The 12,542-nt window shown below is 44.9% G+C and overlaps 1 protein-coding gene across 2 annotated transcripts in view; it reads left to right on the forward strand.

Moving 5' to 3' along the window:
* The first annotated feature begins 724 nt into the window (after positions 1-724).
* CEP97 (centrosomal protein 97) overlaps positions 725-12,542 on the forward strand; it is a 37,802-nt gene continuing 25,984 nt past the window's right edge. The window contains exons 1-5 of one of the 2 annotated variants that reach the window (XM_044287472.1): positions 725-836; positions 3,245-3,378; positions 5,428-5,586; positions 10,774-10,875; positions 11,582-11,695. In XM_044287472.1, the coding sequence (XP_044143407.1) occupies positions 785-836; positions 3,245-3,378; positions 5,428-5,586; positions 10,774-10,875; positions 11,582-11,695 (561 nt within the window). In that variant the 5' untranslated portion in view covers positions 725-784. The remainder of the gene's footprint in view (positions 837-3,244; positions 3,379-5,427; positions 5,587-10,773; positions 10,876-11,581; positions 11,696-12,542) is intronic. The other variant, XM_044287473.1, reaches the window with a different exon arrangement.

The raw sequence follows: 12,542 nt of genomic DNA on the forward strand, positions 1-12,542 counted from the left end.
CATGCTATCTTTTTTTAATAAAAAAAATGCCAGTGCAAGTTTCATGCTTTTAGTAGCATTTTTTTGCACCAGCAGTTTTTTTTTTTTGCATTAAAAACTTCTGCTCCAATTATAGCTCAGTGTCTATAGGAAATATAAACTGCAGGACCTGAGCATTATTTGTTATTCTTGTTACTGGTGTTGTTTTAGGGCATTCTATATAACTTTTCTTATAGTGCAGGGGTGCACAACATTTTCTGGTTGGGGGCCACATTGTCAGCCGGAACAATTACCGAGGGCCCAAAATAAAACTTATGGCATATTGAACATACAGTGTATAGTATAAATGTCTAGGTACACTTCTAGTACTCCCATCTAATGAGAGAATACATGAAAGATACATGTGAGCAGCCACAAGACATAGACATACATGTCTGCTACCAGTTGGCTGGGGCCACACATAGAGGTATCGAGGATTTCAAGTGGCCCCTGGACTGCAGGTTGTGCACCCGTGATAGTGAAAAAGACACCAGAAAACAAATGCAGTTCACACAGCTATTTAGAAAAAGACGCCACAAAAAAAAAAAAAAAAGAGTCGGGGAACCAACACCAATGCAAAATTGCTGTGTATTTACTGGTGTTTATCATTTTATCCACAAATCAATATGTGATTTGTGTAAGTACTGCCATATGCAGTTCCGTGATCATCCACAAGGTGGAGTACAGCGCGCAGGCGCAGTTGGTGGTACGGAAGTGATGCAGTGACACTTTTTGGTTGCCGGGGAGCTGAGAAGCTGCGTGTAACATGGCTGGGGAGGAGGTGACTTCGTCTCCGGGAGAGTCTGCTAACGGGTTAGGTAAATGAAATGCTGGCGGCAGCGGGATCCCCTGCAGGATATGTGTGTGTGGTACCGCTGCTCTGCACTATACTCGCCGTATTCACGAATGTTTTGACGCGGGGACAATAGCGGGCTCGGGGCTGCCGCGAGGGGTCATGGGAGTTGTGGTTTTTCCAGTTCTCCAGTTGAATGCTTTTGGCTGTGACCGGACTACGTTTCCCGGCATTCATGCTCGGGGTTAATGTGACGGTTAAACTGACAGGGAGAGGCGGGGACCAAGCCTGATGCATAGATATTTAGTACATTTTCTGTCCGCCATATCTTTGTATTGCCTCCTGGAACATGTCACTTGTCCAGTAGATGCTCCTTCTGTCCTGTGAAATAACCCCATAGTGGTAGTGCTCAGATAGGGCTCTGTTCACATTCTCAGGGGTTCATCATAGGATCAGGAAGAATGGCGCAGCTTGCACCCCAATATTACACAATGGGAATTCAGTGTCTACCTGCCGTCTGGCTTGTAGGGGTGGTGCAGTGTAATTATACCTTCCTCTAGCATTCAAGGGAATGGGATTAACAGCTTTAATTACACTGCATCACCGCTAGGAGGGAGACGCAGCCTCTTCACCCTGCTGTTGTGGGTGGGCCCCCCGCCTATCGGATATTGACCTGCCCTGAGGATAGGTAATAAAGTGGCCCTGGAAAAAATACTAAAAGTGGCCCCGTTTTGTAGTCGGGTCCAAATTGATGGAAGGCAGGGCCAGCAATACCATATTGTGGCACATTATACCAATATGGCAGAGCCAAATACCACAGTCTATCATAAAATACTGCCGCCAGCAGCATAAAATACATCACCAAAATCTTCCATTGGCCGGCCGTGAGGAGGGCTCAGGCGGCCCCTGGGCATCGCCCCACCGGGAGATTTCCCTGTAAGGTCTATGGCCAATCCGTCCCTGAGTGCATGCACCAGAAATTGAACTCCTAGCTCGCCTAGATTTGAACTGTCATCTATGCCGATTTCTGTCAAAAATGTTAGTAAATCTGTCAGGGTGCAAGAGGCCACGCCCCTCCTGCTAAGCACCGCCCACTAGTGCCACTTTTAAAAACCTGTGAGAGAAGTGAAAAGTTGCAAAATATGGCGCTGATATGACATGTGCATAATTCTTTTTTTTACTCCACTGTAGTGGTCCTCGTCTGACTTTAATGGTTCAGTTTTCTCTGGGGGCTGTCCATTAGGCTACATGCACACGACCGTATGTGTTTTGCGGATCCGCAAAAAAAAAACGGATGCCATCCGTTTGTTTTTTTGGCAGATCCATTGTAACAATGCTTAAAACGGGCAAGAATAGGACATGTTCTATTTTTTTGCGGGGCTACAGAACAGACATACTGATGCAGATAGCACACGGTGTGCTGTCCGCATTTTTTGCAGATCCATTGAAATGAATGGGTCTGCATTCTCTTCGCAAAAAAAGCGGAACGGACACGGAAACCAAATCTGTTCGTGTGCATGAGGCCTTATAAATGTAACACGTGACATTTGCTTGTATACATGAGCCATAAGACTACACAGTGAAATACAATCACAATATCGCGCTGCTATAATTGCAGTTAGTGGTATCACAATCACATTCTCTATTGTTATAGTTGCAATGTCGCATGTCCACAAGTTGACCATCAATATCGGACTCCCAGCACCCCGCCGATCAGCTGTGGCCTCTTCCTAGACCAGTGACGTCGCATTCATCGGCCTAGGAGCAGCTCATGTGAATGGGCCTGGGCTGCAATACCAAGCACAGCAGCTATACAACGTACGGCGTTTTGCTTGGCGAGCTTAAAGGAAGCCGCGGCGCTCACTGGAGCACCGCGACCCCTTCAAACAGCTGGTTGGCGGGGCTTCCATGATTCAGACCCCTGACAATCTGATATTCATGACATTACTTCAATCTGGAGGTCACTTAAAAAAGCCCTTTAATTCTTGCCATTATGACATCAGCTTTTCACCCCACAGACGAATTACAATGCAATTCTGGTAATTTCGAGTTTTACCAAGTTACATGGAGCCCCTGCAAAGAGATAATAATGTCCCCTGGACGGGGTCATGTAGAGCCAGCCATATGCTTCGTATCACTGACACTGACCACCCTGACTCTACAAATGTGTTGGCTCCTATGGGGTAATAGAGATGAGCGGATGCCAGGCATTTTTGGCAGCTGCTTATCCTCCATTGCAACAAAGGATTAGGGATGTGGAAATCGGCCCATTCAGCAGATGCTGGGGGAGCACTAAGGCTATGAAGAGATACTTCCGAACCGTTATGCCATGGGGAATACAAGTACCGTATTAACTAAAAGTCAGGAGAAGTGACCGGTCCTTGTTAATGCACATAGGCTGTTACTGATATTTCGTTCTTCCATTCACTGTAGTGGATCTGTCTGGCCAAGGTCTGCAGAAGCTGAGTCCCACGTTACCATGTGAAGCTGATACTCGAACACTAATTTTGGACAAGAATCAGATAATCAAATTGGAACACCTAGAGAAATGCAAAAATCTTACACAGGTTAGTAATTAAAGGGGAACTAAAGCCCGAAGCCAAGCACAAAAAAAGCCAACCAACAAAGCACAACATCATATAATCTCCTTGAGTCTTTATTTGCTTTTGTTTTGTCAGATATCACAATTGCAACCCATAAGAAATAGAATAGGAAAGCAGTGCATTGTTGTCTCAGGCTGCAGCCATGTCCTCTCCCCCTCTCCTGCAGGTACACGTAAGGCAGGAAGCATCATCTGGGTTTACATAACTTTTGTCACGCACCGCGAGAGTGGCCATTTTTGTTGGAAGGAATCTCCTAGTTAGTAATAGTACAAAATAGATTTGGTTACACCATGTGGAACTGTAATAGACTGGAGAATACTAAATCTACCAAGACAGACTCCCCTCATCACTCCTAGTGTCGAAGCTAAGCAGATTTTCCTTTCAGGTTCGTGGGAAAGCTGGGTTACCACCATATGATACTGTAGTAGACTTCAGGATACTAGATCTACCTCCCCACTCAAATATACAAGTATAACCCAGAAAAGGTTTTGTAGTGACAGTCAGTGAGAGAAAATGCCTGTTCTGACCGAAACCTTCCCATCTGTCAGAAATCAGATCTTCCTCTTTAGTCATTATTACTCAGTTGTGTAAGGCTGATACTATGGGGCATTAGTGGACATTTTAGTCAGACGGGTATTAGAGGAGAGAACTACAACTTTCAGCTTGTTTAGGCCTTATGCACACGACCGTTGTTGTGTTCCGTTCCGCAAAATGGGGTTCCGTTTCAGTTTTTGTTTCCGTGTGTCTTCCTTTATTTTTGGAGGATCACCAGACATGAAGGAAAGTAAAAAAAAGTCTAAGTCAAGTTTGCCATGCAAATGATAGGAAAAAAGCGGACGCGGATGACAATCTTGTGTGCCTCCGCGTTTTTTTCACGGTCCCAATGACTTGAATGGGTCCGCGAACAGGTTATATTTTTTTGACGGACTGGACTCACGGATGCGGATGACAAACAGTGCATTAGCCGAGTTTTCAACTGACCCATTGAAAGTCAATGGGTCCACAGAAAATAACGAAAAACGGAGCAATGGAAACGGAATGAAACAACGGTCGTGTGTATGAGGCCTTATACTGTTAATATAGGGCATCAGTGGACATTATAGGGAAAGGGGTATAGGAGGAGATAACTACAACTCCCAGCATGTTTATACTGTTAATATGGGCCATCAGTGGACATTATAGAGGGAGGGAGAACTAGAACTCCCAGCATTTCTAGGATGTTATTATGGGCTATCAGAAGACATTACAGGGGATGAGTATAAGGAAAGAACTACGACTCCTAGTATTTGACAAGTTATAGAGGAAACCACTACCCTTTCACAGACACAGCACAGGAGTTCTGCACGCATTGTGACACAGGTCCTTCACCACCTCTCTGCACTGCTGAGCTCTGTCTCGGTGGGTAAATGCGATACAATTAAGGTGGCTGGAGCGGATTGAGCAAGTTGAAAAGGCTGGGAGGCAGAGGATAGGATTTAGCGGAGTGAGAGAGAAAGCGGCTGTGGGGACCAAGGACAGGAACTCCTCTAACAGTTTGATCTGCATTTCAGTGCTGTTGAGCCCCACACCTCTCCTGAACTTTCTGTTCAGTGTGAGACATCAGGCACATTCAACTAGCCATTCTGTGCCGAAGATGGAGAACACTGGGGGAAAGAAAAGTTCTTTGTCTGCAAGATGTCTCCTAAACTGCTTGTGGCAGCAGTCTGGGGATCACCTTGTAGATATAGCTGTGTGTGCTCTATGGATTAAATGTATGCAAGTTATTTATGTTTTTTAGGGTTTAGTTCCCCTTTAAGATGCATTAAAAGTATCCATGGTAATTTAAATGAAATATTTTTTTCGCTTTGCAAAGGATGAAATATGTGGCCAAATCAACATGACACACGTTGCGTGGAATAAAATATGTCCCATCTGTCCCCCTAAAGATTAATAAAGATTTTCACTACAACCTACTATATGCTCTGGTAAGGCAGGCATACTGATACCTATTCATTTGTCTCCATCTTATTTCAGCTCTCCGTAGCCAATAACCGTCTTGTTCGGATGATGGGAGTTTCAAAATTGGTCCATTTGCGAGTACTAAATCTACCTCACAACAGTATAGGATATGTGGAAGGACTCAAAGACCTGGTGCATTTGGAATGGCTGAACCTTGCAGGGAACAATTTAAAGGTAAGGTACATACAAGAAATGCAAGTAACTGAATATATAATGGATGTAGGCCCCGCAGAAAAGATAGAAATGCCTATTAGGACATGCTCTGTCATAGTGCCAGCCATGGGCGGTCTGCAAAATGTGGAACGCTCATGGCCGGTGCCCGTGTCTTGCGGATCTGCAATTTGCGGACCTCAAAACACTTGCGGACGTGTGAATGGACGCTAACAGTTAGAGAGTGTGCATCCGTGAGGGGGTATGTTCTCACAGAGCAGATTTTCCACCTGGATTTTGTGGGTGATAAATCCTCAGCATATTACAGTATTAGCAAAGTGGATAGGGTTCTATCAAATCTCATCCAGACATTGCGGAAAAATCACTGCAAAATCTATGCAGAAACTTGCCTGCCGTGTGGATTTGAAATCTGCAGCATGTCGATTTATTTTGTGGACTTTTCACTGTGAATTTTACCTTTTGCACAGCATATGGTGGAATCTGCTGCACGTCTGCAACAAATCCCATGACAAATCTGCATGCAGATTTTGCAGCGGATTTATTTCAGATTTTCATTCCCTAAACTTTCATTGGGAACACCTAAAAGAGTTTAAGAGTTAAAACTAGGGATGAGCGAACTCGAACTGTATAGTTCGGGTTCGTACCGAATTTTGGGGTGTCCATGACACGGACCCGAACCCGGACATTTTCGTAAAAGTTCGGGTTCGGTGTTCGTCGCTTTCTTGGCGCTTTTGTGACGCTTTCAGCCAATCAACAAGCGTCATACTACTTGCCCCAAGAGGCCGTCACATGGCTGTGATTGGCCAGAGCACCATGTGACCCAGCCTCTATTTAAGCTGGAGTCACATAGCGCCGCCCGTCACTCTGCTCTGATTAGCGTAGGGAGAGGTTGCGGCTGCGACAGTAGGGCGAGATTAGGCAGATTAACTCCTCCAAAGGACTTGATTAACTGATCGATCTGCAGCTGTGGGTCATTGAGCTGCTGATACTCAATTGCTCACTGTTTTTAGGCTGCCCAGACCGTTTGTCAGTCACATTTTTCTGGGGTGATCGGCGGCCATTTTGCGTCTTGTGGTGCGCCAGCACAAGCTGCGACCAAGTGCATTTAACCCTCAATGGTGTGGTTGTTTTTTGGCTAAAGCCTACATCAGGGTGAAGCTGTCACACCAAGTGCATTTAACCAGCAATAGTCTGTTTATTTTTTGGCCATATACTACATCAGGGGCAAGCTGCGCCTGTCACCAAGTGCATTTAACCCTCAATGGTGTGGTTGTTTTTTGGCTAAAGCCTACATCAGGGTGAAGCTGTCACACCAAGTGCATTTAACCAGCAATAGTCTGTTTATTTTTTGGCCATATACTACATCAGGGGCAAGCTGCGCCCGTCACCAAGTGCATTTAACCCTCAGTAGTGTGGTTGGTCAAGCTATCACACCAAGTGCATTTAACCAGCAATAGTCTGTTCATTTTTTGGCCATATACTAAATCAGGGGCAAGCTGCGCCCGTCACCAAGTACATTTAACCCTCAGTAGTGTGGTTGGTCAAGCTGTGACACCAAGTGCATTTAACCAGCAATAGTCTGTTCATTTTTTGGCCATATACTACATCAGGGGCAAGCTGCGCCCGTCACCAAGTGCATTTAACCCTCAGTAGTGTGGTTGGTCAAGCTATCACACCAAGTGCATTTAACCAGCAATAGTCTGTTCATTTTTTGGCCATATACTAAATCAGGGGCAAGCTGCGCCCGTCACCAAGTGCATTTAACCAGCAATAGTCTGTTCATTTTTTGGCCATATACTACATCAGGGGCAAGCTGCGCCCGTCACCAAGTGCATTTAACCCTCAGTAGTGTGGTTCGTCAAGCTGTGACACCAAGTGCATTTAACCAGCAATAGTCTGTTCATTTTTTGGCCATATACTACATCAGGGGCAAGCTGCGCCCGTCGCCAAGTGCATTTAACCAGCAATAGTGTGGTTATTTTTTGGCCATATCCCAGTCTAATTCTGTCACTAAATCCATACTGGTCACCAAGCGCCTAAATACTAGGCCTCAAATTTATATCCCGCTAAATCTGTCGTTACCGCTGTCCTGTTGTGGCTGGGCAAGTTATTTAGTGTCCGTCAAAGCACATTTTTTGTTCAGGGTTGAAATACAATTCCCAATTAAGCAATTTCATAATTTAGTGGTTTCTGCTATATCAGAGCTATTTGAAATATATCCCTAAAAGGGTATATAATATTCAAGGTGCACATAGGGTCATTCAGAATAACTTCACACACACGCTACTGTGCATTTCCAAGTCTAATTCTGTCACTAAATCCATACCGGTCACCCAGCGCCTAAATACTAGGCCTCAAATTTATATCCCGCTAAATCTCTCGTTACCGCTGTCCTGTTGTGGCTGGGAAAGTTATTTAGTGTCCGTCAAAGCACATTTTTTGTTCTGGGTTGAAATACAATTCCCAATTTAGCAATTTCATAATTTAGTGGTTTCTGCTATATCAGAGCTATTTGAAATCTATCCCTAAAAGGGTATATAATATTCAAGGTGCACATAGGGTCATTCAGAATAACTTCACACACACACTACTGTGCATTTCCAAGTCTAATTCTGTCACTAAATCCATACCGGTCACCCAGCGCCTAAATACTAGGCCTCAAATTTATATCCCGCTAAATCTCTCGTTACCGCTGTACTGTTGTGGCTGGGAAAGTTATTTAGTGTCCGTCAAAGCACATTTTTTGTTCTGGGTTGAAATACAATTCCCAATTTAGCAATTTCATAATTTAGTGGTTTCTGCTATATCAGAGCCTTGGAGGTGCTGGCCTGCCCGGCGGCCAGCGTTTTGTCTGAACGTGTATTCAGCACAGCAGGGGGCGTCATTACAGACAAACGCAGCCGCCTGTCTACAGCCAATGTGGACAAGCTGACGTTCATAAAAATGAACCAGGCATGGATCCCACAGGATCTGTCCGTCCCTTGTCCAGATTAGACATTAACTACCTCCCCTTAACCATATATTATTGGACTCCAGGGCACTTCCTCATTCAATCCTATTTTTATTTTCATTTTACCATTATATTGCGAGGCTACCCAAAGTTGAATGAACCTCTCCTCTGTCTGGGTGCCGGGGCCTAAATATATGCCAATGGACTGTTCCAATGTTGGGTGACGTGAAGCCTGATTCTCTGCTATGACATGCAGACTGATTCTCTGCTGACATGAAGCCAGATCCTCTGTTACGGGACCTCTCTCCTCTGCCTGGGTGCTGGGCCTAAATTTATGAAAATGGACTCTTACAGTGGTGGGTGACGTGAAGCCTGATTCTCTGCTATGATATGAAGACTGATTCTCTGCTGACTTGAAGCCAGATTGTCTGTTAAGGGACCTCTCTCCTCTGCCTGGGTGCTGGGCCTAAATATATGCCAATGGACTGTTGCAGTGGTGGGTGACGTGAAGCCTCATTCTCTGCTATGACATGCAGACTAATTCTCTGCTGACATGAAGCCAGATCCTCTGTTACGGGACCTCTCTCCTCTGCCTGTGTGCTGGGCCTAAATATATGCCAATGGACTGTTACAGTAGTGGCTGACGTGAAGCCTGATTCTCTGCTATGACATGCAGACTAATTCTCTGCTGACATGAAGCCAGATTGTCTGTTACGGGACCTCTCTCCTCTGCCTGGGTGCTGGGCCTAAACTTATGAAAATGGACTGTTGCAGTGGTGGGTGACGTGAAGCCTGATTCTCTGCTATGACATGCAGACTGATTCTCTACTGACATGAAGCCAGATTGTCTGTTACGGGACCTCTCTCCTCTGCCTGTGTGCTGGGCCTAAATATATGCCAATGGACTGTTGCAGTGGTGGGTGACGTGAAGCCTCATTCTCTGCTATGACATATGACTAATTCTCTGCTGACATGAAGCCAGATCCTCTGTTACGGGACCTCTCTCCTCTGCCTGTGTGTGTGCTGGGCCTAAATATATGCCAATGGACTGTTGCAGTGGTGGGTGACGTGAAGCCTCATTCTCTGCTATGACATGCAGACTAATTCTCTGCTGACATGAAGCCAGATTGTCTGTTACGGGACCTCTCTCCTCTGCCTGTGTGCTGGGCCTAAATATATGCCAATGGACTGTTGCAGTGGTGGCTGACGTGAAGCCTGATTCTCTGCTATGACATGAAGACTGATTCTCTGCTGACATGAAGCCAGATTGTCTGTTACGGGACCTCTCTCCTCTGCCTGGGTTCCGGGGCCTAAATATCTGAGAATGGACTGTTCCAGTGGTGGGTGACGGGAAGCCAGATTCTCTGCTATGGAACCTCTCTCCAATTGATTTTGGTTAATTTTTATTTATTTAATTTTTATTTTAATTCATTTCCCTATCCACATTTGTTTGCAGGGGATTTACCTACATGTTGCTGCCTTTTGCAGCCCTCTAGCCCTTTCCTGGGCTGTTTTACAGCCTTTTTAGTGCCGAAAAGTTTGGGTCCCCATTGACTTCAATGGGGTTCGGGTTCGGGACGAAGTTCGGATCGGGTTCGGATCCCGAACCCGAACATTTTCGGGAAGTTCGGCCGAACTTCTCGAACCCGAACATCCAGGTGTTCGCTCAACTCTAGTTAAAACTTGCAAGTAAAAGAGAAGGGCAATCAGGTCTTCTACTATAAGGGGTTGTTCACACAACAGATTTTGAAAACTCACTGACAAAATAAATGAATGATTTTCAGCGTGGTTTTGGTGTGGTTGTTGTCGTTTTTTTGTTTGTTTTTTTTTAGCTTGCTTGCGGTTCATTTGAATAGGAGAATCAGTGCGGATTCTTCTATTGCTACTTCTTTTTCCACGCAGTTTTTTTTTAGATTGGGAAAAAAAAAACGTAAGTCCTGCCTCCCACTGAAACGAATGGGGGCTTTTTAGAGTCGTTCTTTGGCGCAGATTCCACACAGAAAACGCATGATAAACAGCGACAAAAATGCTTTTAGAACCAGCCCCAATTCTGTCTGTTGCTTCTTTGTCTCTTGCAACAGACCCACCCCGAAGTAACAGTAATTATACAGATGGAGTGGCGGTTTGTAGTCTGCTACTAAGGAGCAACTGACATAATGTTAGATGGTACATGGCAGAACTGTGAAGATCTGTGCTGGCCATTATAACAATTTCTCTGTCATTGTGTTATCTTCCTCCAGGTTATTGATCAGATAAACAATTGCACGTCCCTGCAGCATCTGGATTTATCAGACAATAACATATCTCAGATCGGCGATCTCTCCAAGTTATTGTGTCTCAAGGTAAGGAAATCCGTTTTACCACATAGAAATTAAGTACAACCCCTTTTTATATGTTCTTTTAGGGCAAACAGACATTATAGAGCAGGGACGGCCAACCTTCGGCTCTCCAGCTGTTGTAAAACTACAACTCCAACCTTGCCTTGTTGTAGGTAGTGTGGGCATACTGGGTGTTGTAGTTTTGCAACAGCCGGAGAGCCTCAGGTTGGCCATCTCTGTTATAGAGGGTGTTCTCCTGCCAATGACAGCCTCTATTGGAAAGCCACCGGGAAGAAGAACTTCTGCTGTTGAGTAATTCTGCAGTCCTTGGCGGCGTCATTTCAGCTAGTGATGGCAGATTTTATAATAAATTGCACGTATTACTTTGTGTAAATGATGTTGGTAACCAAACAATAAAAAATAAATCAATGACTGATTTTCCATGCGTAGAAGTATATCATTCCGCCCATTGCTTTGCCTTACCTCCGTGGTTGCATCCAAATGAGATGGTTTTGTGACCTTTATGTTTATAGCAGGGGTGGCCAACCTGCGGCCCTCCAGCTGTTGCAAAACTACAAGTCCCATCATGCCCAGACAGCCTACAGCTATCAGCCTATAGCAGGGCATGGTGGGAATTGTAGTTTTACAACATTTGGAGAGCTGCTGGTTGGCCAGCCCTGGTGTATAGTATTAGTTTAGTCAATCACGTGAACTGTTTCTTCTTCTACAGACCCTTCTCCTGCACGGTAACAGCATCACCACTTTGCGCACAGCCTCCACCAGCCTTCCGCAGAATTTGTCCATATTGTCACTTGCGGAGAATGAAATCAGAGACCTGAATGAGGTAAGTCTTTTTATTCACCGTAGAAAAGGTATATTTTGGGCATAGCTCTAATGGACTCCGAATATGTCTAGCACATATTCTGAGCAGCTCCGGCTTCTGCCTGCTCCACTAAGCTAAGAGTACTGCATGTCAGCTCTTAGCTTAGTGAAGCAGGCAGGAGCCCGTTCCGCTCAGCTAATCCTAGCATAGTACATGGGTACAGGGTTACGCATGTGCTATGCCAGTAGTTTGTAATCCTCCGAGGAGCACGGCAGGAGCAGCAGTATGCTCTCCTGCCTGTACTCACAGCGCTGCTGCGGCACCATTTATAAAATTTCACACTCCGTACTCCATACACTGCTGAGCTGTCAGCCATGTACAGAGAACTGAATGGTGCGCTTTAGGGAAGTATAATAAAAATACAAAATTAATAAATAAAGTACATTAGAAATGGTTTTATTAGGGACATCATATTAAAAACTGTTATAAAGGTTTAGTTACTCTTTAAGCAACATGTTGCACCTGTTGTAAAATTCATGCTCCCTGTGACTCTGTTCTGGCTTCCTGGCTCCATTCAGTGGCTTTCCAGACAGTCATGTTTGCTGCTGCAGCCAGTGACTGGCATCAGTTGGATGTGCCCCTTGGGTACATCACCACGGAGGCTAGTCATTGACTACAGTGGCACAAGTGATCCCGTCCATCTGGAAGTTTTCGAAGCGAGGGCCCGGAAGATCACTGAACAGATCAGCAGGTGAGCAAATGAGTATGACTTGTTTAAAAAAAAAAAAAAAAAAAAAAAAAGTACAACACGCTGCTACTGAAAGTAAAAAAAAAAAAAAAAAAAAGTGTAAAGAGCTGCAAAAAAGAG

Source organism: Bufo gargarizans, chromosome 3, assembly GCF_014858855.1.
Source record: "Bufo gargarizans isolate SCDJY-AF-19 chromosome 3, ASM1485885v1, whole genome shotgun sequence".
In the NCBI taxonomy this organism is placed as follows: Eukaryota; Metazoa; Chordata; class Amphibia; order Anura; family Bufonidae; genus Bufo; species Bufo gargarizans.